Source organism: Tamandua tetradactyla, chromosome 15, assembly GCF_023851605.1.
Source record: "Tamandua tetradactyla isolate mTamTet1 chromosome 15, mTamTet1.pri, whole genome shotgun sequence".
In the NCBI taxonomy this organism is placed as follows: domain Eukaryota; kingdom Metazoa; phylum Chordata; class Mammalia; order Pilosa; family Myrmecophagidae; genus Tamandua; species Tamandua tetradactyla.
The window spans coordinates 55,293,509-55,320,525 of record NC_135341.1 but is presented as its reverse complement, the minus strand read 5'-3'; the positions used below and the strand labels follow the sequence as shown (position 1 = coordinate 55,320,525).

General features: G+C 34.5%; 1 protein-coding gene across 10 annotated transcripts in view; it reads left to right on the top strand.

Annotated features, from left to right (window-relative positions):
* The window catches only part of CNOT10 (CCR4-NOT transcription complex subunit 10), an 89,806-nt gene that overhangs the window by 38,030 nt on the left and 24,759 nt on the right, over positions 1-27,017 (top strand). For all 10 annotated transcript variants that reach the window (XR_013162859.1, XM_077129904.1, XM_077129903.1 and 7 more), the window contains 8 exons: positions 1,637-1,787; positions 4,489-4,631; positions 8,142-8,228; positions 8,771-8,854; positions 11,443-11,560; positions 14,067-14,216; positions 19,965-20,167; positions 26,620-26,741. Coding sequence is in view for 9 of the 10 variants with exons in the window: in XM_077129904.1 (XP_076986019.1) it covers positions 1,637-1,787; positions 4,489-4,631; positions 8,142-8,228; positions 8,771-8,854; positions 11,443-11,560; positions 14,067-14,216; positions 19,965-20,167; positions 26,620-26,741 (1,058 nt within the window). In the remaining variant the exon portion in view is untranslated. The remainder of the gene's footprint in view (positions 1-1,636; positions 1,788-4,488; positions 4,632-8,141; positions 8,229-8,770; positions 8,855-11,442; positions 11,561-14,066; positions 14,217-19,964; positions 20,168-26,619; positions 26,742-27,017) is intronic.

Below are 27,017 nucleotides of genomic sequence, written 5' to 3'. Positions count from 1 at the left end.
CCTGGGCCCATTGACACATGTTTTCAACATATTCCACATTCATTATCACTTTATCTTTGTTAAACTTCTGGCAGAAGCAATAACTATATTATCTTGGTGAATTATATTATTTTTTGCCGTAAGTTCAAACATCACTGAATCCAAAACTCTTTAATTTATTCAAAACCCCTTTATCTTCTGGCTAAGGATGAACCCTTATTTAGTTCATTCTCTCCTTTACGAAACTACACGGTAGTTTTCTCTCTTTATTTAAAATAACTTTTTAATCACTTGAAGACAGTGACTTTATAAGCAAAGATTATAGAAAACCCCCAAACTCATTGAAATGCTCATGCTATTGGTCAACTAGGATTTCTTGCCAATGTTGCAGCCCCTTACCCAGGTATATCATGTGGATGATTGAAGTCTGTAGAAGTCAATTACAAAATCACCAAGTGTCTTGAGCCATCAGGTTCCTTGCAAGAAGGCAAACCAAAAAGGTTGTTAAATCCATGTATATCACAGTTTCATTGCCTGATGTAGGGAAATACCAATCTTAAAAGAAATTGCTTAACATTGTACCTAATTTATTGCAATCTTCAAAATGGCAAGAAAGGCCAGTTTTAATACAGGTAGAATCCCAATTTCATGTGTTATGTGGAATTACTACATGGTTGCAAAACTTGATTGCAATTTAAAAGTCATAATGGTAGCATACAGATAGAATGTACAGATAGTCCCTTAGCTTATTTCTTTGTGGTTTTTTTTCTGATTAGCTTTAAAGTGTTTTGATTTTTTTCTTTTGATATAATTTGTGGATATTAGATGTCTACTAAAGCCCATTCTAACCAACATTTGTGGCATAGTATAGTTTTATCATTTGTTACTTTTTAAAAATTTTTATTCTTTTCTTAGCATGGGAACAAAACATGAACATTATTGGAAAATATGTTTTCTAGCCATATGGCCTTGGGCAAGATAATTAAGATCTCTGTGTTTTCTTGTTTATAAAATGAGAATGATAATATTATCTATGTCCTGGTAAGGATTAAATGAAATGTTTCTGTAAAAGATGTAATACAGGAGACCTGTGCACATTGTACATAGTTAGCTATTTGTTTTTATACAATGGAATCAAGGTATATATATTGCATAACATTTTTATGGGGAAGCTCATTTTGAAATTTACCAACTCACATGTAGCCTCATGTAGCTCATGAAGCTGGAAAGTGGGAATCCTACTCAGGAGCTATATTGGTAATTAAAACAGGGTAGATTACTTCACAGGCAGGGAAGAGAAGTACCTTGTGCGCTGGGCACTTAATGAAGCCCCACCAGAATGTTTTCTTTTTTGGAGGGTGGGGGTGCTGGGGGGAGAGGTGCATGGTCCGGTAATTAAACCCAGATCTCCTGTGTGACAGGCAAGAATTCTACTGCTGAACTACCTGTGCAACCCTTAGAATGTTTTTTTATAACAGAATCTTGCCATGAATGAAATAATTTTTAGTATGCAAAATTGATTAAATATAGAGCTGCTATTGAAAGTGTGGAATAATTAAGACAAGAAATGAAGACCTGTGTTTATGTTTATTCATATTCACTTTTGCTTTTTATTTCCTCACTGTTGTTAAGCAAGTTCCTGTTGATTGTTTTATAGGTCCACTCAGCCGTTGAAGAAATGGATGGATTAGATGATGTTGAAAACAGCATGTTGTATTACAATCAAGCAGTCATTCTTTATCATTTGCGGCAGTATACAGAAGCGATATCAGTTGGCGAAAAACTTTATCAGTTCATAGAACCTTTTGGTGTGTTATCTGTCAAGTCAGAAATTTCCCTATTTTCTTGTACTTGCAGAGTTCTTTGCTACTTTTATTTAGTTAACCTAAATCAAGAATTAGATGTCTTGCCCAAGTATGAGTGGGAAAAGCAATTCTTTCTACTGTTTCTAAAATAAATGCAGAGTGGAATCCCAGCCATCTTTTTTACTTGCAAATGACTTTACCACTTATTTCTGCTCTTTCCTTCCTTTTGTTGTGATGAGAAATAAAACTGATGGAGAGCTTTGTAGTACTAATTCCAGTGGCATAGCAGTCATCAGACTTGTGATTATTTTGCTATTGTGTGTGGTTTAAAAAAAATTGAAACAATATTCATAAATAGCGTAATCACATTCAAATCAGGGGACTTGGGTTCTTTTTCTGGGAAATACACTCTGAAGACCCAGTTCTGTGGCAGTGGTATTGATTGTGAGCTCAGCATGAGATGTTTTTTTTAATTTCAACTAAAGTTAGAATGTGCAGACATGGTTGGTCCTTGCCTGCCTGACCAATTCAGAAATTCTGACTTGCAGAGGATATGACTTAAATAGGTAGTTTCCTGTCATCATTTTTGGGTAAAGAGGAATTGGTTGGGAATTATGATAGAAAAATTGAAAAGCAAGCAGTGTAAGAAGGTTCAGGCCTAGAGCAAAATTATGCTATCATTGTAATTAAAGTGAAACTTTGATAATGTTATTAAATACTTCTAATTTCTTTAAAAATTTAAATCCCTTTTATAAAGAATAGAATGTAGTTAGCTTCACCAAAAGTAATATTGAACACCTACTCTTTATGAAATACAGAATTGTAAGGTACACCCCTTCAGCACACTGGCAGTTTAGTAGGGAAAGATTGGCATGTGACATAGTAGATAAGAAGAAAGTGGTACTATTACATTTCTTCAGAGAAGTGGGCAATCAGTCAATCAGAAGTGGGCCCAAACTAGTGAAAGGCATATTCTGAAGAGGTGGTAGGATTGAAACTGGACGTGGTGAGGTAGATAGGATTAGGAGAGGAAGGAAGCAGGTGGTCCTTGGAGCCAAGGACGACTTGAACAAAGGCCCACAGCGTCATATGGACTGAAGGGTTGGGAAACTGAACTGACTAGTAGAAAGCATTGAATGAATAAAATAGAAACTAAGATGGTATGCACAGGGTAAGTCATTATATGGAGACTTGAAAGTGAGGCAGAAAAGATTAGAAAATAGTCTGGTTTTCTCCACTGCATGTAATACTTTGAATCTAAAATGTCCTTTAAATAAAGTATACACTTAATCATCATTAAAAAAAAAAAAGAATTACATGTCAGTATTTTAAAAAAAAAAGGCTGTTTTAGGTTTTCTTAATGGTTAGACAGCTAAAAACTATATAACTTGTAGAAGAACCTAGGTATCCTTAGGGTAATGCACTGAACGAAAAAAATCTTCATTCTCGTGAAGCTTATTATACTCTAATGGGAGAAAAAGAACACAGTAAATATATAATATGAGGAAATTAAATACTATGAAGTAAAGCTAAAATGAGGGAATAGAGATGGACTGGGGATGTTATTTTTAGGTACGATAATTAAGGAATGTCTTCAATAGGACAGTACTTGAGAAGAGACATGAATAAAGGGAGGCAGTGAGCCATGTGACTCTTGCAGGGGAAAACCTTCCAGCCAGAGGGAGTAGAATATATGCAGAGGTCCAGAGGTGAGAGCCTGTTTGATGTGTGAGAGGAACGAGCTAGGTGGGGAGGATGGTAGGAGATGAAGTCACAAGTCAGGGGCAGAACAGGTAGAGCCCCCTAGCCTAGGGAAGGAGTTGTTGTTTTCATTGTGGTGTGATCTTTGCACATCAACTGTGTTTATTTCTGTTTTAAATGGATCACTCTGGCTGTTGGTTTATTAAGTCTTAGGAATTTTTAAGACTTTTCTAAATTTTGAAGGCTGATTTCTGGCCTTCTTTTACACCTTTTTTCTTTAGGTTTTTCCTTTTATCTCCTTTTGTGAAAGGAAAGGAAAACAGTTTTATGTCATACCAGGTCACCTTTCCTCTCTTTGTTAGATCTGTCTTCCTTTGAACGCCTCCTCTATATATTTACCTCTTGGCTGTCTCAATTTTCTCATATACTCTAATTCACACCTTGCTTTTTTAAGTATAGGTATGTAGTTTCTGTAATCAAATTATTTCTTTTCCCCTTCTCTATGACCTAGAGAGGGTATCTATTTCATAGAGTTGTAGACCTTCCTATTTCAGAAGGGACCTCAGAGATCACCTGGTCCAGCTCCTGCCTTTAGGAGTATTCTCCCCATTTTATAGGTCAGGTAGCTGAGGTCTAAAATGTCAGATGATATGTAAAGACCACACATCTAGTATATGGCAGAGCAGGACCTGAAATTCAGTTTTCTTTTCACTTAAAGTAGCACCCCTCTTTACGTGTCCTAGCGTTTGGTAGATATTTTGCCAAAGGAAGTTCAGTCACAGGAATCCTTGAAATGAGAGGCCTAGAATTGCCTAATAGGACAGCATGATTGGCATTGTGTGTTCTTTCCATGCAATGGAATATCTAGTTAATGTGCATTTGCTTGAGTGAAAACTTAGGCTTTGCTGTCTTGAGCTTTGCGTTCTTTACTGGTGGGGATGGTCTGAGATGTTTCCTTTGCTTTAGATTATGATTTTGCTTTCTCTGTGTTTTTTACCCCCAGAAGAAAAATTTGCCCAGGCCGTGTGTTTTTTGCTTGTAGACCTGTATATATTAACCTACCAAGCTGAGAAATCTTTGCATCTTCTTGCTGTCCTAGAAAAAATGATTTCACAGGGCAACAATAACAAAAATGGAAAGAATGAGGTGAGTTTTCAAGGTGATCAGACTACTTCAAGGTATGATTAATATTTGTGGTTATGAAATGTTTTTAACAGCTTTATTAATTAGATATAATGCATATACTGTAAAATTTACTGTTTTGAAATGTACAATTCAGTGTGTTTTAGCATATTTATAGAGTTGGGCTGTCATCACCACTAATTCCAGAGCATTTTCATCACACCGAAAAGAAATCTCATATACATTAGCAGTCACTCCTCAGTCCTCCTCCCCACAGCCCCTGGCAATCACTAATCTGTTCTCTGTTTCAATGCATGGATTTGCCTATTTTAGACATATCATATAAATGGAATCATAATAATCCTTGGTGTTTTGTAACTGGCTTTTTCACTTAGCATAATGTTTTCAAGGTTCATCTATGTCATAGCAAGAATTAGTACTTCATTCCTTTTTGTGGCTAAACAATTTTCCATTATTTGGATATATCACATTTTGTTTAGCCATTCATCAGTTAATGGGCATTTGGATTGTTTCCATCTATTAGGAATAATGCTGCTATGAACATTTGTCTACAAATTTTTTGTGTGACATGTTTTTATTGCTCTTACATATATATCCAGGAGTAGAATTGCTGGGTCATATGTTTAATGTTTTGAGGAACTGAAGACTGTTTTCCAAAGTGGCTGCACCATTTTACATTCTTAACAGTGTCTGAGGGTTGGTTCCAATTTCTCCACATTCTTGCCAACACTTCTTGTCTGTTTTGTTTTTTTTAACCATGATAGAGGGTATGCAGTGATATCTCATTGTGGTTTTAATTTGAATTTCCCTAATGATTAAGGATGTGTGTTGAACATCTTTTCATATATGAAATAATTTTACAGAATGTAAAGATTAGAATTAAGACAATAAAATTCCAAAATCTAAATAAACTGTCATGTTTCCACTGGGGAAAGCTTTATCCATAAAGTTCCTCAAAAAGAGTCAGCGAATATTTACGTTGATTAAGCTTCCAACAAATTCTATAAAGATACTTGATGCCTACTAAGAATACATGTTAGATATTATGTTTTTTCTTTTGCTTGTGTCCCTAATTGACAATAGATGGTCCTTCTTTCTTCTCACTCCTGCCCCTTGTTAAAAAAAAGAAAGATATATTTGCGAAAATAGATTGTCAATATTGTTCTTCCTGCCTGTATCCTTTTTCCAGGTTTAAAAAGAAACACCTGTCATTGTTTTTCAGCTTAATAAGTGTATGTACATAGAGGGATTTCAGTTAAATAACATCATTATTATTCCTCAACACTGTGTAGTAAAGCATTTCTTTTTTATATTCAGTACTTATATATTTGATTAAATATAATTCAGTTCAACAGATGTTTGTGGGCTTACTATATATATCAGAAACTCTGCTAGATACTGAGGTGACAAAATTTAAAGTATTGTTCTTGCTTTCGGAGGAATTCAAAGATCTATGGGAGGAGATATTGAGCAATACCTGTTTATAGGCAGGGAGAAGGGAGGTTAGTGAATACTTCACAGGAGTTTCAATGTTTGAATTGGCCTTAGAAGATGATAATTTTTGTAGCATGTTCTAATTGTGAAATATATACAAAAAAGTGATGATTTTCAAAGTACATTTTAACAAGTTTTAGAACAAATTTCTGAGTATGGTATGGGTTATAGTTCCACAATTTCAGGTATTTCCTTCTTGCTGGTCTAAAACACTAGAGACTAAAAAGGAATATCAATATAATGATTCAGCTTGGGGTTTATCCCTATGAAACTTATTCCTGCAATGGAATAAAATAACCTACTTATAATTATGCCCCTGAGAACTTCTTTTGTTGCTCAGATATGGCCTCTCTCTCTAAGCCAGCTCAACAGGTGAACTCACCGCCCTACCCCCTACATGGGACATGACTCCCAGGGGTGTAAATCTCCCTGGCAGCATGGGACAGAACTCCCAGGATTCTCTGGGGCCCAGCATCATGGGATTGAGGAAGCCTTCTTGGCCAAAAGGGGAAGAGAGAAATGAGACAAAATAAAGTTTCAGTGGCTGAAAGATTTCAAACAGAGTCATTAAGTTATTCTGGAGGTTATTCTTATGCATTATATAGATATCCCTTTTTAGTTAATGGTGTAGTTGGAGTGGCTGGAGGGAAGTACTCAAAACTGTTAAGCTGTGTTCCAGTAGCCTTGATTCTTGAAGACGATTGTATAATGATAGAGCTTTTACAGTGTGACTGTATGATTGTAAAAACCTGTGTCTGATGCTCCTTTTATCCAGGGTATGGACAGATGAGTAAAAAATATGGATAAAAAATATATTAATAAGGGGAGGGATATGGGGTACAATAAATTGGGTAGAATGAAATACTAGTGGTCAATGAGAGGGAGAATAAGGGGTATGGGATGTATGAGGTTTTTCTTTTTATTTCTTTTTCTGGAGTGGTGCAAATGTTCTAAAAATGACCATAGTGATGAGTACACAATTATGTAAGGATGTGAACCATTGATTATACACCATAAATGGACTGTATGTGTGTGATTTGTCAATGAAAATATTTTTTAAATATATATATATGATTCAATAGTTATACTCATTGTTAAATCTTGTCTTCTCTGTTACAACTCCTTCTCCTTTTATCCTTCTTCCAATCTTTGGGGATATTTAGGCAATGACCATTCTAACTTCATGTTGAAAAAGGGTGTTGAAATTGTGGGGCAAGGGGATACAACTGATTGATGCTCTTGGAGATACTGGTAACTCTGTGTTTCAGGGCTGATCTGGCTTAGAAACCATCTGGAGGTAGTAGGTTTCTGAAAAACTGGCTACTGGAACACAGCTTAACAGTTTTGAGTACTTCCCTTCCTTAGTGAGTGAAACTTCTATAGAGTGTCAGAGCCCTGGGTATTCTTTAGAGTTTGCAGGAATACTGTTAGTTGGGATTTGTCATGCCATGGCAATTAGCAATATGTAGCTAAAGCAAAGGTGATAGTACTTTGACAAGCCAAAAAAAGAAGGAGAAGAATAACTATTCTGGCTGAGAAAATTGCACAAGCAAAACCTAGAGATGTGAGAGTCTGGTGTGCTGGGAAAATTTCTGGTAACCTGCAATGAGTAGTATGTGAGGAATGTCCAGAGCAGTGGAAGAGATGGGGAAATGAATATGGGTCATATTGTGGAGAAATTAATTTGAATAATAAAAGTTAAGAACTTGATCTTGGTGGTGGTGTCTATACCAGAGAAAGTTTTAAAGAAAGGTATAACATCTGAGTTTTAGAAAGATAATATGAATTTTGCCTGAGTAATATCTTTGCTTTTTAAGCCTGGCCCAATGTTATGCTCAACAATAGCTAAACAGAGTTTCCTGACACTCATTCCAGACCACTGAACCTGAATTTCTGGGAATAGGACCTAGGATTCTGAATTTTGAAAATTGCTTTCTAATTGATTCAGATGAGCTCAGTTGTAAATCACTAATTTTAAAAATATTTACTCTTGGTTAACTTTATTTTACCACCTTACAGGCTGGTAATAACACCATCAAAGATGGCTCTAATCATAGAGCTGAAAATGGAGCTCTAATAGAAGCTGCAAAATCAAAGATACATCAGGTAGGGTAAATAATAAAAGGTTATGCATCATGTGTATTTACTTGTAGTTATGAATGAGGAAGCTATGTCATAAATCATTGAAAGCAGTAAATCAAGGTATGTACATGTATTTGGCTTTGATGTGTAGTTGTATGTTCATCTTCATAAATATATTTTGCTTAAAATGATAATGCACTAAAATTTCTTTTAATAACTCTATAAAAGGGTAGGAGAAATAGCCAGGGAGTGTATTGGATAATAAAATCAGTTTGTAGAATTTAAAAGTTCATTGTTAATTAGCCATGTGTATATAAGAATTGGTAGGACTTCTGCTTGGAGCACAAGAATAAATTTTATTCTACCAAATTAAATTTTTTAGTGTGTATTTCAGTAATACAGTTAAAGTAGAATATTTAAGATACCTGTAAACTTGCTTTTGCAAGAAACTGGCATAACCATGTTGTAAATAAATTTTGTTTAATTTCCTTAACTAGAAAATAAAACTGCTTCACTGTGTGTAAATTCATTATAGTTCTTGCATACTGGCATTTTCCCTTTAACAGTATAAAGTGAGAGCTTATATCCAAATGAAGTCCCTGAAAGCATGCAAAAGGGAAATCAAGTCAGTTATGAATACCGCTGGAAATGTAAGTTTCTTCTAGACTTTTCTCTTGTTTTTCAATTTGTGGCTTTTATTCCCTAAAAACTTCTTAATTGAACTCTGAGTACTTCTTCATTTTAAATAATTCAGCCTATTATCATTATATTTTTTGATATTACAGAGTTGTAAAGTAATGATGATGCTATACCTATGATTTAATATACATTTCTCACTTAAAATTATAACAGACATATCCCTTGGTATGTAGCCTTCAAAACCATAATTTGTTATTACAAATGATGTAAGAGCTACCTAATATTCTTTGAGTGGTTTATCACAATTCACTTCAACATTTTGTTGTTATTAAATATTGTGGTTATTTAGGGATTTTAATATTATACTCAAAACATTTACTAAAAATTAGCATTTGGGGGGTACAAGGGTAGTTCAGTGGTAGAATTCTCGCCTGCCATTCGGGAGACCCGGGTTTGATTCCCGGTCCATGAACTTCCCGAAAAACAAACAAACAAAACAAACGAACAAACAAAAATTCAACAAATGTTGCTGCAATAACGGGGTACTCAACATGGAAAAATAATGAAACGTGACCCTGCCATACAGCATACAAAAAAAAATAGCATTTAGGTTGTAGCCAAACACTGCCACTTCTGAATCGTTTTTGGATACTAAGTATTTGAGATAAAACTCCTTTCTTCTACTCCCTACATCTCAACCTCCATTGTTAAATAATTTTTAAGGTGGTATAGGGAAGAAATAGAAATGTGATCTATCTTGATGCTTTTATGTAAATTAGATGTAAGAAATCATGAGGAGATAATAGTTTGTAATAGGAATATTTCAGGTAAACTGAACCTAGAAATCTCAAACAGAATCCACATTAGCCATTGGGACAGTACTTAAGTGACTTTTGAAGAAAACAATTGTAGCCTAGGTCTGAGAGGATAAACCTGAGGCTAAGAGGGAAAGGGTAGCCAGCTAGCAAGCCAGTTATTAACACATTTTTTGAGGTAAAAGGCATGATCTCTGCCTCAATGGAAGTCATGTCAGGGGAGAGAGACAAACAGGAAAATAAATTGTTCTGATACAGTGTAATAGTGATACCTAAATCAGGGAAAACTTCCTAAGGGGATATTGCTGTTCTAGTTTGCTAGCTGCCAGAATGCAATATACCAGAAACTCAATGGTTATTAAAAAGGGGAATTTAATGAGCTGCAAGTTAACAGTTTTTAGGCTGTGGAAATGTCCCAATTAAAACAAATGTATAGAAATGTCCAATCTAAGTCGTCCAGGGAAAGATGCCTTAATTCAAGAAGGCTGATGAAGTTCAAGGTTTCTCCCTTCAAGTGGAAAGGTCCATGGCGAACACTGTCAGTGTTTCTCTCTTTGGAAAGACATGTGGCGAACACAGCGTTAAATGCTTTCTCTCCTGGCTTCCTGTTTCATGAAGCTCCCCAGGAGGCATTTTCCTTCTTCATCCCCAAAGGTTGCTGGCTGGTGGACTCTCTGCTTCTGGTGTTAAGTCGTTCTGCTCTCTCAGTATCTCTCTGAATCTCTTTCTTTCTCCAAAATGTTTCCTCTTTTATAGTATTCCAGGAAAACCAATCCAAACCCACCTGGAATCTTTTACCACCCACACATGATTGGTTTAATCAGGTTTAATACCCACACTGATTGAGTCACATCTCCATGCAGATAAGCTAATTAAAGTTTCCAACATACAGTACCGAATAGGGTTAGAAGAAACAGCTGCCTTTACAAAATGGAATTAGGATTAAAATATGGCCTTTTTAGGTTATGTACGTCCTTTCAAACTGGCACAACTGCCATCTGGGGTAAGCCTTGAAAGACCTTGTTTCCTCAATGACTATAACAGTTCTCAGGTGAATGGGAGGCAGAGCAAAGGATGAAGTAAGATTGAGAAGGAAAGCCTGTTCCTAAACTAAGTGAATAAATGAGACAGAGATCCCAGATAGTCTCCTGGGTAGGCTTTTAGTCCCTAGATCTCTGCATGCTTTGCACACTATAAATAGGTACTATTTAGAGGACCCTGTACCATGAGGATTCTTAGAAGTGAAATACAAAACACAATCTTTGAAATAGCAAGACTAGCTCTTGAAAATAAGGCATTCTATTAGAAAATTCTTCTGTTCCTAGAGTGACACTTTTTTTCCTTACTGGAAAAGGTGTTTGATTTATTTGTATCTCTTTGGATTCTAATTTGGGTGCACTTGTATCATTAAAAATAAGGAAGATAACCTATCTTTCTAATAATATCTTAACATGAAGAACCTAGTTTGTGCTTATTAACTTGGCTTCAATTTAGTAGCATAGTAGAAGACAATCCGTTAATATTGTGAAAACTGTATTCCTACACATAAATGTCGTATGTATTTTTTTTTAGGTAGCCCTTTATGCAGGGTACTCTCTGAGATTTCATTTTTTTAGTTTGAGAGAGCAGTGAAAATTTAGAGACTAGATTGAGTGTTAAAATGTGTACATTTCAGTTTTTTGTGACCTTGACTTAACCAACTGATTAAGTTGAACACATTACAATTATGGTCTCACATTAGGCATCTGAAAACAAATTAAAAGTAACTTGTATTTTCTTTACAGTCTGCACCCTCTCTATTTCTTAAAAGCAATTTTGAGTACCTAAGAGGCAATTATCGAAAAGCTGTGAAGCTATTAAATAGTTCAAACATTGCTGAACATCCAGGATTTATGAAAACAGGTAAAAGCAAATTGTGAGATTTACTAGCTCTTCTGTTCCTTGATGCTTGGTTTTCCTCCTAGATAACTTCAGAATTATTGATTTTAGTAATATATGCTAATTTTTAATGGAAATATTTTAATATTTCTGCTGTAGAAAATTTTTAAAATTTTAGTTTATAGTTCATTTCCACCATAGAAATCTCACTTTCCTTTAATAAATACCAGCTTAGAAAGTATGTCCAGGGCGTAGGTCCATGAACTTTTGACTTATGAAGCAAGACCTTTTAAGGAAATTTGGTGATAATGTTTTTACTTTTCCCTTTTCTCCCATAAAAATAGTGAATAATATCATTTCCTTAAGACCATTAACTATATAAAAATATTTCTATAAAGTTAGAAACGTAACTGTTACTTTTTCTTGCTGCTGTTTAGGAAGTTTTAATGAATTGCTTGATATTAACTATAAAGTTTATGGCTATCATTTAGGTTCATATCATTGCCTTTTTTTTGCATGGGCAGGCCCTGGGAATCGAATCCGGGTCTTTGGCATGACAGGCGAGAACTCTGCCTGCTGAGCCACCGTGGCCTGCCCTATATCATTGCTATTTTATGAGAACGGTGGAGGAAAATAAATGTATTCAAGAAGTGAAGATAAATGTTGTTTGTTTTGCACCTGGTTTAAAATGCAAATGATAAGTTTTTTGTTTTTGTTTTAGATTCTGTTGTGGTACATACATAAGCACACATGCATACAAAACTTAAATCTTCCTCCATTTACCCCTTCAGTTCAGTGGAGTCACGGAGAATGGAGAAAGGCAGATTGTTCTATTATAATTCTCATTGAGACATCCTTTTGGTTCATAGTATCATTTTTAACTATAATAAATTTTAATTTTTGTTCCTTTTTTACTGTCAGATTTTCCTCAGAGGTGAAACACCTAAACATGGAAATCTCTCAAACTGAAAAAGATAATATACTTTGAGAAAATTTTGCTTAGGATTGTCTTATAGATGTGAGAATTGTTATTGTCAGTCTCTAAAGTGTAGTCAAGAACAAGGCATGTAGTTGACTAGCCAATACTTATGATACTGTAATAGAAATAAATTTATGATGTGGTATATTTTATATATTGATATTTTCAGTTATTAATTTTAAAATCTTTATTTCCCATGTATAAACTTTATTTTTTTGTTGTTGATAAAATATGCTTATTAGAGAAAATTTGGAAAATTGGATTTTTCTTAAATTGCATACAGTGGCACTACCAAAAGCACTTCTTTTAAACATTTTGGTCTATTTCCTACTATCTTTTATTTTAAGTGTAGTTTTTCTGTTTTAAAAATAATATAGTTGCTTAATTAGCTAAAGGCTGGCTTCTGATTTTTTTTTTTCCCCCAGTATTAATGAAATATCCTGGTTACTAATTTTGCCAGCCTGGTCAGACATTTTATACCATTGATGAAAATAGGGACTATTGAGTAGATTGTTTTGGAATATTTCAGAAACTTTTAGAAAACTAAAAATAAAACTTGGATTGTTTTTACCAAAAAAAATAAATCTGGAGAAACGAAGGATTCAAATGTAAAGATAAAATCACAAAATTAGCAAATGAAAACTTAAATGAGCATTTTAATTTTGTGGTAGAAAAGGTTTGAGTAAACATGGTCTAAAGTGCAAGAACATGGAGTTCCATCATTTAAAAATGTAAAACTTTTTAAGATTAAATATATATACATACCAAGTCACAAGACAGATGATGACAACTGGGAATGAGGGGAAAATGTTTGATATATTAGTAACAGAGGGTTAATGTCTGTAACATACAAACCAAGAGATAACCAGTGAGAAAAACACCTTTAACCAAAGAAAAACATGGGTAAAGGATAAAAAGAGGCAGTTTAGAAGATAAATACAAATGCCCAACAAACAAGAAGATGATGAGCTGCAATGATATTTAAATAAGTGTGAATTTAGAACAGGCCACAGTGACTCATGCCGGGTTCGATTTCTGGTCCCTGCCCATGCAAAAAAAAAAAAGTGTGAATTTAAAGAAACAATGGATGCTTACTGTTTATCTAACAAAAACAAGATTTTATATATTCTGTTCTTCATATGATGTATTTTGGCTGTTTCCATATATATACTTGCTTTATTCTTTCCAGTTTCTGCATAGAATTACATTATGTGGATACGCAGTACATATATATTGTTATAAATAAATAATTTTGTATTTTGCAGTTTTGTGTTATCTGCCTATTATTAAAAACTAAAAGAAATAAACAAGCCAAAACAATATGCGGGGTTGGTTTCTTAAAATAATATTATTACCGTTAATAACATATATTTTAAATGAAAAGAACTACAAAATTTCAGATGTTTCCTAAATTTCAAATGTCTTATGAACTGTTTTATAGGGACAAAGTGGAATTATACATAGAATTAACTCATGCTAGGTAGGAATAATTCTTGTATAAGGTACATCAATAGTAACATTTTTCTGTGCACGTATTTGTCTTTTCCTCAGGTGAATGCTTGAGATGCATGTTCTGGAATAATCTTGGTTGCATCCATTTCGCCATGAGCAAGCACAATTTGGGAATTTTCTACTTTAAAAAGGCTCTACAGGAAAACGACAATGTCTGTGCACAGCTCAGTTCAGGCAGCACTGATCCAAGTAAGCCCAGCAACGGAGGATGGTTTATATTTTACTGTCTAAGGAAAACATACTTTAAAGAATAAACATCTGGCCAAAATGCATACCATGTGTACTACATAAAATTCTTACTGATGCTGGCCAACTAATTTAGCTCTGGGAAGTTTTAGTGGCTATTGCTACTTCAAGTAACAAAGAAAATTAAAATAGCATTCAATTTTCCAGGATTTTATCAAAATCCCATGTGCTAATGTTATAAACCAGAATTTTTGATTAGTCAAAATTAATCAAACTGTGCCATGCTAGTTTTATTATAGCTCCTTTTCATTCCCTTGTGATAGTTGACAGCATTTGACAATTTTTAAGCAAATTCCTGACTTTTTTATTATTCATTATCTATGGATCCTTGGTGTTGAATGTGTATAAACAAACAATTATTTAGTTTTTTAAAATATAACGAAAATAGAATATCTAGACAAAATAGAATATCTAGACAATAGATAAGAAAATAGAAGACTTGAACAGTAGAATGAACCAACTAGACCTAATACATATACGTACTACGTATTGTCACACTTCAATAACAACAGCAGAATACATGTTTTCCTCTAGTGCATATGGATCATTCTCCAGGATAGACTATATATTAGGTCACAAAACAAGTCTCAGTAAATTTTAAACGTTGAAACCATTCACATTATCTTCTCTGACCACCGTGGAATGAAGCTAGAAATCATCAACAAAGGCAGAACTAGAAAATTCACAAATACGTGGAAATTAAACAATACACTCTCTTTTTGGGGGGAGGTAAGGGGGTAGGGGTGGCGCATGGATCAAGAATCAAGCTCAGGTCTCCCAGATGACAGGCTAACATTTTACCACTGAACCACCCATGCACCCTAAACAATACACTTTTTTTTTAAAACAGTACAGTCTTCACCAATAGGTAAACAAGAAATCACAAGGGAAATTAGGAAATATTTTGAGAAAAAGGAGAACAAAAACACAACATACCAAAACTTATAGGATGTAGCAGAAACAGTGCTGAGAGGAAGCATAGTCCTAAATGCTTATGTTAAGATAAGAAAGATCTCAAATCAGACACCTAACCTCATAACTGGAGGACTAGAAAAAGAAGAGGAAATGAGACCCAAAGTGAGTAGCAGTATGAAAATATAAAGATTAGAACTGAAATAAAAGAAATAGAGAACAGAAAAGCAGTAGAGACAATCAACAAAACAAAAGTTAGTTCTTTGAAAAACTTGGTTAAATCAATAAATCTTTTGCTAACCTGACAAAGAAAAAGAAAAAGGACACAAATAACTAAAATGAGAAATGAAAGGGGTGGTCATTACTACTGACCTAACAGAAAGAAAAAGGATTATAAGAGGATATATGAACAGTTGTACATTGACAAATTAGATAACCCAGAAGAAATGGACAAATTCCTAGAAAACAAATTGCCTGTAAAACAATAGAAGACCTCAACAGACCAATAACAAATATAATGAATCAGTAATCAAAACTCCCAACAAGGAGAAGTCCAGGACCAGACAACTTCACTGGTGAATTCTCCCAAACATTCCAAGAATTAACACCAATCCTCACATTTTCAAAAAAATTGAAGAGGAAGGCACATCTTAACTCATTCTGTGAGGACAGCATCACCCTAATACTAAAGCCAGAAAAAGATAAAAGAAACTCAGAGACCAATATCCCTAATGAACATAGATGTGAAGTCCTCAACAAAAAATACTAGCAAAGTGAATCCAACAGCAACTTAAAAGGATTGTATACTATATCAAGTATATAGATTTATCCCAGGAATGCAGGGGTGGTTCAACAGAAGAAAATCAATTAAAATAATATGCCACATTAATAAACTGAAGGAAAAAACCCCACACATATAGCTTTCTTAATTGCTCCACAAAGGAATATGACAAAATCCAGTACCCCTTGATAAAAGCACTCAGAAAACTAGGATTAGAAAAAGACCTCAAATTGATGAAAGGCATTTATGAAAACCACAGCTAATACATAGTTAGTGGTAAAAGACTGAAAGCTTTCCCCTTAAAAACAGGAGCAAGACAAGGATGTCCATCATAACCACTGCCACTCAACATTCTGCTGAAAGTTCTAGTCAAAGCAGAACTTATTCTCTTTGTAGAAAATCCCCAAAAGTCTACAAAGCTAGTAAAGGTAATAAACAAATTCATTAAAGCGGCAGGATAGATCAACATCCAAAAATCTGTTGTTTCTAAACACTAGTCATGAGTATTTTGAAAAGGAAATCAATTTTTTTTTAAAAAAGCAGTTTACTGTTGTAACTAAAAAAACTAATGTCTAGGAGTAAATTTCACAAAGGACTGAACAAAAAAATTTATCCAAGGGTATAAAAGACTTGTACATGGAAAACTATAAAACTGCTGAAAGAAATTAAAGAACTAAATAAATGGATTGTCATTCTGTGTTCATAGATTGTGGGCCAGTTTGAATCTGTTATGTGCCCCAGAAAAGCCAAGTTCTTTAATCCCCATTCATTATTGCCGGATGGGAGCTTTTTTGTTATTTCTATAGAGATAATGACCCACCCAATTGTGGTTTGTAACTATTGATTAAATAGTTTCCATGGAGATATGTCTTCACCCATTCAAGGTAGAGTTGCTTATTGGAGCCTTTTAAGAGGAAACCATTTTGGAAAAAGCTTTAGAGCCAACAGAACCAACAAAGCCCATGCAGCCAGAAACCTTTAGAAATTAAGGAAAATGCCTCCAGGGAAGCGTCATGAAACAAGAAGCCAGGAGAGAAAGCTAGCAAAGGTCGCCATGTGCCCTCCCAGCTGAGAAACCCCAAACTTCATCAGTCTTTCTTGAATGAAGGTAACCTCTTGTTGATGCCTTAATTTGGACATTTTCATGTTCTTAGAACTATATACTTGCAACTTAATAAACTCCTCTTTTTAAAAACTTCCGTTTCTGGTATATCGCATTCTGGCAGCTTTCAAACTAGAACAGATTGGAAGACTAACTATTGTTAAGGTGTCAAGTCCACCTGTAGCCTTCTTTGCAGATGGAAAAACCAATTATCAAAATGTTTTGAAAGGGTTAAGAGGCCCTGAATAGCCAAAGGCATCTTGAAGAATAAAGTTGGAGGACTCACTTCCCAATTTTAAAACTTATTGCAAAGCTGCAGTAAGCAAAACAGTGTGTTAACTGGCATGAGGACAAACAAATAGACAATGGATTAGAAATGAGAGTTCAGAAATGAACCCTCACATCAAAGGTTTATTTGAGAGTGCAAAATCTACTTAGTAGGAAAGAATAGTCCAACACATGATGCTGTGAAAATTGGATCTCTACATGTTAAAGAATAAAAGTGGTTTCCTACCTCAAACCATTTATAAAAATTAACTCAAAATGGACCAAAAATCAAATTATAAGAGCTAAAACCATGAGACTTTTAGAAGAAAAATAGGGAAATCTCTTCAGGATCTTGTATTAGGCAATGGATTCTTAGACTTTACATTGAAAGTGCATGTAACAAAAGAAGAAAATAGATGAATGGGACACTGTCAAAATTTAAAACTTCATACATCAAAGGACATTATCAAGAAAGTGAAAAGATGGTGGTGTGATGGTGGCTCAGTGGCAGAATTCTTGTCTGCCATGCTGGAGATCTGGGTTCAATTTCTGGGGCCTGCCCATGCAAAAAAAAGAAAAGAAAAGAAAGTGAAAAGAGAACCTACAGAACGGGAGAAAATATTTGGAAACAATATATCTGATAAAGGTCAATATCTAGAATATATTAAGAACTTCTATACTTTAACAACAGAAAGACAGACAACTCAAAACAAGGAGGGGAATGGTGGTGGTGGTGGTGGTGGCGGCAAAGGACTTGAATAGACATTTCTCCAGAGAAGAAATACAAATAACCAGTAAGCACATGAAAAGATGCACAACATCAATGGCCATTAGGGAAATGCATGTCAAAATCACAGTGAGATACCTCCTCATACCCACTACAATGTCTACTATTAAAAACACAGAACATAGCAAGTTTGAAGAGGATGTGAAAAGAAATAGGGACCCTTGCACAGTGTTGATGGTAATATAACTTGGTGCCAACCACCGTGTAAAACTAGTAAGTGGTTCAGGGTGGGCCACGGTGGCTCAGTAGGCAGCGTTCTCTCCTGTCATACTGGAGACCCAGGTTTGATTCCCGGTGCCTGCCCATGCAAAAAAAAAAAAAAAAAAACCTATTTGGTGGTTCCTTAGAAAGTTAAGTATAGATTATGATAATGACATTGCAATCCCACTTCTAGGTATATTTGCAAAATAATTTAAAGCAGGGACTCAAATGGTATTTTCATGCCGATGATCATAGCAGCATTATTAACAGTAGTCAAAAGATGGGAAGAATACAAGTGCCCATCAAAAGAATAGACAAACAAAATGTGGTAGTTACGTACAGTTGAATATTATTCACCTGTAAAAAAAATGAAGTTTTAAATTTTGATGAAGTCCCATTTGTCCATTTTTTCTTTTGTTGCAGGCACTTTCAATGTAAAGTCTAAGAATCCATTGCCCAATGGATTATGTGTGAAAACAGCCAGACAAAAAATGGACAAATATTGTATGCCTCATTTATATGAAATAATTAGGATATGCAAATTCATACGGTCAGATACTAGAATACATGTTACCAGGGGCAGGAGTGAGGGAATGGGGAGTTAATGCTTTATCACTATAGAGTTTCTGTTTGGGATGTTGGAAAAGTTTTGGTAAAGGATGGTGTTGATAATGGTACAACATTGTGAATGTCATACCATTGAATTGCGTACTTGAAAGTGGTTAAAATAAGTTTTATATCATATATATATGTTACCACAAAAATGTAAACAAGAAAAGATAATAAGTGACACACATACACAAAAATATGTAAAGAAACTTTAATTGATGAAGAATGTATCTAAAATCATAAGTGCATAGATTAAAAGGAAATAAATAATAGGGGGAACAAATGTTAAAATAAATTTAGAAGATTGAAATGCTAGTGATTGATGAAAGGGAGGGGTATAGGGTTTGGTATGTGTGAATTTTTTTTCTGTTTTCTTTTTATTTATTTTTCTGAATTGATGCAAATGTTCTAAGAAATGATCATGATGATGAATATACAACTATGTGATGATATTGTGAATTACTGCTTATATATGTAGAATGGAATGATCAAATGGTAAGAATGTTTGTATTTGTACATTAGTATGTTTAATAAATAAAATCATAAGGGGTCTCAATTTATTAAGGAATGTGAGACATTGAGTAACTGAGTGAGCCATAACCATTTTAGGTATGGCACGTTAATTTTTATTTCCACAGTAAAGTCCCCTGCCATTATTTAATACTTCTAATTAAGACAGCACATATTTATAAGGCCTATAAAATGTGGAAAAGGCAGTGGAACATTCAAAAGAGTGACAAAGGGTCTTATTGCTCATTTTTGCCTTCCTGGAATATTGTTGCCTGAAGATCTGGCTGAGAAGGACTTCTTTAGCTCTGCCAGCACAGACAACTGGGGTGACTGCTCAGTAAAGTATTTGTGGGGTTAGGGATAGGAATATCATTGCTGAGAGCTATTACAGCTCCTAGTTGGGGTTATTGGCAATTAGACAAGGTAAATTTGTAGCTTTTAAGTTCTTAGTGGAATAAGTGTTTTCACTATAACTGTTATTTTAAATCTAAGGATTTATTCTCATCTAATTTTCATCACTAGGCAAAAAGTTTTCAGGAAGACCTATGTGTACATTACTAACCAACAAGAGGTATGAGTTGCTGTATAACTGTGGAATTCAGCTTCTTCACATTGGAAGGCCTCTTGCTGCCTTTGAGTGTCTGATTGAAGCAGTTCAGGTTTACCATGCAAATCCCCGCCTCTGGCTACGGCTGGCAGAGTGCTGCATTGCTGCCAATAAGGGGGTAAGTACGGCTTAGATATGCTTTTGAAATCCCTCCCCCAAATCTGTTTTGTGGAAAACAAAAAATACTTGGTAACGTAGTAGACCTCACCCCCTTTTTAACCTTCAGATGACTTATAAAATTAAATAGTCTTCTTTTCTATAACAGTTGGACAAAACTTTAGTTTCATAAAGTCATTTATTAGTATTCCAGCTGTTGGTTAGTATGGCCACTTATATCAACAGTCACATTAAAAGAGCTGAAGCCAGCAAGGTCAGATCGGTTGGAGCAGTGGTTTGCTACTGCTGGGGCCGGGTCCCTGCCATCTGCTGGTGTGAGAATGATGTGTGAACCAAGCAATTAGAGAAGGACTAATGATAACATAGTGAGTGTGGAAAGAACAGTATTAAACTGCATTTCCTCACCAGGGGTAGGGATGGGGTATTTTTGTTTCAGTAAGTAATTTAGAGTTTATAGATTACCAGGCTGTTTCTCTCTGATACATGCTTGTCCACAGTGACTCTGAGAAACAGGCTAGCTTGCATCTGTGTCCATACCTAGATCATTTTCAAATGGCAGATTATCCATTAAGCTTTTTGAAGCTTAAAGGAATAATCAGTGGGAGGGAGGGAAAAAACAGGTTGTATCAGAATTATCAGATCGTCTATATCTCCCCATTTCCTACCCATCCATCCCTTTGTTGTACTTGTTTAGTTGTATAGGATTTGGGAACGTATAGTATCCTGAAGTTTATCTGGCATGTCTGCAGTTGATAAAAGATGCTTATGCCCTTTTCCTACTACTAAACAACAGCACTTCCTGAAAAGAAACTACAAAAACTGAAGGGTTTTAAGAACTGTGTTTGCTGGGCAGTTTTCATACATGGTACTTATGTAGTTTATGACTTGAGTACTTCATTAAGGGGAAGAGATGAGTGATATCTTTGAAAAGTTTGTGATAGACTAATTATTCCTTGCTTTCTAAAAGAAAGCTTATTGTATAATTCTTAGATTAACTAATAATCAAGAATTCTAGGCAGAATTTATATATTTTAAATGAAAGGGACTCTAGAAATTGCTTATTTAAGTGTGGGTGTCACTTCTTTTACACAGCTAATAGAAACCACAGATACTCTTTCCTTAGAGAAATATGAGATTTAATTTCTTTTCAAATTGCTTATTTTTAGAAATATTACTTTTAGTTTTTTGTATGTATGTGGATTTTATTGGACTTATAAGCATGTCCCCACTTTTTTCTTCTAGAAAGTTACAAAGTTTATAATTTTAAAAAAATGGTAAAGATAACTTTGGTTGCCATAACTTGGTGGATACCAGAAAACACATGATATGAAACTTGCCATAAACAATTATCTATCTCTGTCTAAGCTGCTTGTCCTTCTAAAAAGGAACCGAAATGGCCTAAATGAGTAAAAACAAACCTCAAAATACTCTAAAATAAAATCAGAGAGTAAAATCCCATAGGAGAAGCTATAAACCCCAAATAAAATTTCTAGAAGTTTCTTTTGTATTGGGAGGAAAAAAGGATACTAAACAAAGCAGTTTTTACCTTTGTTAAATTGGTGATGCCAATGAAGTAATTTTTCCTGTTGTCCTGTTTCTATGGCATATGTTGTTTTAGACTGCTTGACAGAGGCCAGGCCTGTGCTTACCTGGACAGTGTATAATATATGAGAAAAGATTTGCTGAACAAAAAAATATAGACCCAATTTTAGGGAGGGTATTTAACCAATTTAAGAGACGCTTATTAATTTAAACAGTCCAAACACATGGAGCCCAGTTTGGGAATGAGGGCTTGTAATTCTGTATAGCTTAATGAAATACTTGGATACATCCCAGAATATGATGGGCTGATAATTTAAAAGTATTGGTAGAGTCCCTTGAGAGACTGGAGAAAAAATATGGAACTATTAAACTTTCCCATCTGGGGAACCCTGGTACTCTCCCAAACATTAGGGACTCACAAGAAAATAGACCAAGCACTTGATTTTGAGGCTTGCCCTTATGAAACTTATTTTTGTCATAAAGAAGCCAAGACTATAATTAGGCCTGAGAGTTGCTGCCAGGAAACTTTTTTTGTTGCTCAGATGTGGCCTCTCTCGCTCTCTCTAAACCCACCTCTACAAGGAAAATCATTACCCTCCCTCTCTATGGAGGACATGACATTCAGGGGTGAAATCTCCCTGACAGCATGGAACATGACTCCCAGGGATGAGCCTGGCCCTGGTGCCATGGAACTGACAACACATTCTGGACCAAAAGGGGGAAAAGAAATATAAGAAAACAATACATCACGTGGCTGAGAGAGTTCAGATAGAGTCATGAGATTATTCTGGAGGCTACTCTTATGCAAGCTTCAGCCAGATATTGCTAATTGCTGTGGTTTGCCAACCACAACCAACATCATTCTTGTTAACTCTAAAGGAGTTTAGGGCTCTAACTGAGACACTACAAAAGTTTCATGCACTTGGAAAAATAACAAAATGTGATCCCACCATACAGCATACCAAAAAAAAAAGTTTCATGCACTAAGTTTACTTTTCTGAAACCTATAACCTCCAAAAGGTTCCTAGGCTATATAAATCCTGAAACCTAGAGGGGCCAGGCTCTCCAAGAATAGCAACTAATTTCATCCCCCTATACTATGCTGTTGACACCTTTTCCAATATGAAAATGTTAGAATGTGCATAGCCCAAAGATCCCTAGAGAATGGGAGAAGGATCCAAGAACAAGAAGGAGTATAACAGAGAAGATTGGATTTAACAAATGAGTATGACTGCTGAATCACTCTATTGATATTTCTTCTAGCCTCCAGTGTTTTGGAGCAGCTAGAAGGAGAAATCTGAAATAGTGGAATGGTAACCTGTAACAAACTCTGAAATCTGTTCTGTAAATACTTGTTAAATGTACTTTGAAATTCATTGCTTTTTCTTTTTGTGATATATATTTTATATTTCATATTAAAAACATTAAAATATGAAAAAAGTGAAGGTTATTAAAAACAAAATATAGCATTTTTCTGAAAGCGCTTTAGATTTGTGAGTGGTACTACTGCCAAGGCACTACAAAATAATGAATATTTTAATAATTTATGATCAATTTACATGAAAACTAATCTGGCATACTTTCTGGCTATTTGTATATTATTAAAGGTATGGTTTATTATTGTGGGTGTTTTAGTTCTATTCCATCATGGGCCAGTTTGTTTTCATCTATTTTATCTCTAGATCTAGTCATTTCAGTTTGCATGGCCTTGGTGATCAGGGAAGTGAGTGTGAGATGAATCGTTGTGAATTTAGCACCACCACTAGGAAAAAAACTCGGAATGAAACACCTTCCAACACTGGGTCCCAGTGTTCCTTTTTTTTAATTTTTCATTAATATTGCTTAGCTTCCTCCTCAACACAAAATTAGTTCCAATTAGAGCAGTTTTATTGTATTTTTAAAGCATTGTCTAATGTTTTATTTTTTAAATGTATATATAGTCCTAGCCCATGTACCCTCCAAAAAGGAAAATGTATATGTAAGAGGATCCTTGTTTTATTAGAAGTCATATATAGAAGCATAACCATAATTTAGGTACATTGGGGATAAAAAGTAATAGCACAGAACATTTATGGAACAAGTCTTATTGCAGGGAAGAGTTCAGTTTTTACAGGTCCAATTTGATTGGCTCTGGCTCAGCCCTGTATATGAGAATCTGGATGTTTTATAAGATTACTAGTTGGGATTCCACCAACAGATAAATCAGAGAATTTGAATAGAAGAGGAAGATGATTTCAATTAGTGTACTATAGTGACATAATAAATCTTAGTGAAATATCCAAAAATACTATATGTATGTAAGTAGCTTTTATGATTTTCAATTTAATGATTATAAGGTTTTCAAATTTTAATTTCCAAGAAGACAAGAATTGTATCCATGTAATTCTTAACATATGTAGCTTGTTATAGTTCATGTGTTCTTAACAATTTAATACTTTCAATAAGGAAAGAAAAGATCTATGTTTTAAGTGAACCTGCTTCCTTTTTTACATGGACAGGCTCCAGGAATTGAACCCAGGTCTCCGTCATGGCAGGCGAGAATTCTGCCACTGAGCCACCATTGCCTTCCCTTCCTTTTTCTTTTACATCATATTTTTGTGGCTCTCTTACTTTCTTCACTCTGATACCACAGTGCCCATAATAATCCATGATGCATGGATTATAGAACATTCTAAATGAACCATTCTTAATAAATCCTTGAGTGTTTCTTAATTGCTTTTTTCCTTAGAGTTACCTCAGACCTCATTATTATAAAATACAGCATATATCGTACTTTCAGCCTCATGTAATCTTCCCTCTAATATCAAACATACTTCCTTTGTCACCAAAAGATCCACATTGATGGATCTAAAGAAATTTCTTAAACTTAGAGCAAGTATGAAAGGTATCTGATAATTTTTCATGCCCATTTTTTTGTTAATTTTTTTTTTTAGTTAAGAAAACACACAAGACAGAACCACTAACAATGGATATCTTAGTTAGCTTAATCATGGGCATATTTAAATAAAATGCCCATTTAATCATTGTAAAGCCTGTAAGCAGTACGTTTCATAAACGAATTTAAAATTAAGGCAACAAGGAAAAAATCTATATATTCAGAGAGCAAAGTTCTTGAATTCTAAGTCTTAAACACTTAGATACCATTTGATCATTGTCAAACTTGTGAATGTCCTCAAAATATCAAGTAGAAGGTTCTTACAAATATCTGCATTGCTGATTTCAGGAAAATATTTAGTAACATAGGTCATAACTATAGCAATGCAGATATTTCCTGATTTCAGGAAAATATGAAGATACAAATATTTTTATAATTAGTATATATAGAAATCTTAAGCACCTAAAATGGATATCTAAGTTAGCTTATCCATAGGCATATTAAAAAAAAATCTAAGTTATCATCGTAAAGCCTGTTTGTACAATATGTTTCATAAATCAATTTAAAGCAAGGAAGGAAAAAAATCTATAAATACAGATATCAGAGTTACTTGAATTCTAAATATTAAAGTATCTTAAATACCATTTGATTAACTGTCAAAATGTGTGCTTCTAAAAATATCAAGTAAAAAGTTATTGCAAATATAAACTTTGCTATAGTAATGAGGTATGTTACTAAATATTTTCAAATTTTTTATTTCAGGAATTTATCTGATATTACTATAACTGCCTATGGTGATTGTTGTGTTTTTAAACCATTTTTTAGTTGTAAAATATAACACATATCTTTATACAAAGAAAAGAAAATAAAAGCAATGATTTTCATAACACACTTCAACAGGCAGCTACAGAGCAGTTCCCAGAATTTGTTATGGGCTACCATGCCCTCGACTCAGAATTTTCCTTCTAGCTGCTCCAAAACACTGATAGCTTTATCAGAGTTACAATAATGGAATCATAGAGTATCTGTCCTTTTGTGTCTGACTTATTTCACTCAGCATTATGTCCTCAAGGTTCATCTACATTGTCATATGTTTAGGGACATCATTTTGTCAAAATGCTGTATAATATTCCATCATATGTATATGCCACATTTTATGTATCCATTTGTCTGTTGATGGGCACCTGGATTGTTTCCATCTCTTGGCAATTGTGAACAGTGCTGCTGTGAACATCGGTGTGTAAATGTCTGTTTGTGTCACTGCCCTCAACTCTCCTGGGTATATACTCTTTTGGTATTGGTATCGCCAGGTCATAGGACAGCTCAATACTTAGTTTTCTGAGGAATCACCAAACTGATTTCCACAATGGCTGAAACATTTTACATTCCCACCAACAGTTAATAAGTGTTCCAGTTTCTCTGCATCCTCTCCAACGTTTATAGTTTCCTGTTTGTTTAATAGCAGCCATTCTTATAGATGTGAGCTGATATCTCATTGTCATCTTAATTTGCATTTCCCTTATAGCCAGTGAAGATGAGTTCTTCATGTGCTTTTTAGCCATCTGTATTTGTCTTCAGAAAAGTGCCTATTCATTTCCTCTACCCATTTTGTAATTGGGATGTTCGTTCTTTTGTTGGTAAGCTGTATAATTTCTTTATGTAAATAGGATATAAGCCTTTATCTGATCTATCATTTCCCAATATTTTCTCCCATTGAGTTGGCTACTTCTTCACCTTTTTCACAAAGTTCTTTGAGGCACAGAAGCTCTTGATCTTAAGGAGTTCCTATTTGTCTATTTTTTCTTTCACAGCTGTTGCTTTAGGTGTAAAGTTTAAGAAGCTACGTCCATCTTCTTGAAGATATCTGCCTACATTTGTTTCAAGAAGTTTTATGGTACTGGCTCATACATTTAGGTCTTTGATCCATTTTGATTTAATTTTTGTATAGGGTATAAGGTAGGGGTCCTCTTTCATTCTTTTGCATGCCCCATCTTTTAATTCCCTTAAATTTAAAGGGAATTATTTATATTTTATAGAGTTCTGAACAAGAAACTAAGGGACTTCCAAGCAAAAAAGGAATCGTGCAGTCCATTGTTGGTCAAGGCTATCATCGTAAAATAGTTCTGGCATCACAGTCCATACAGAATACTGTATATAAGTAAGTATTTTGCACACATAAAGTGTGTATGTATTTAATACTATTTCACATATTACTTATGTATAAAAGTATGCTCGGGGTTTATCACTTAATAGGTGGAACCACTTTATAATTAGATTTTATTGCTACTTCAACTAATAGACCCCTGTATTTATATCCATGGTTTATTATGTACATGGGTGCTGAAATTGTTAATTGCCTAAGAAACATTATTCAGAATGTCCAGAAGAGGGCATCTTGATGTTTTCTTTTTATATAGTTTTTCTTATCATTGAT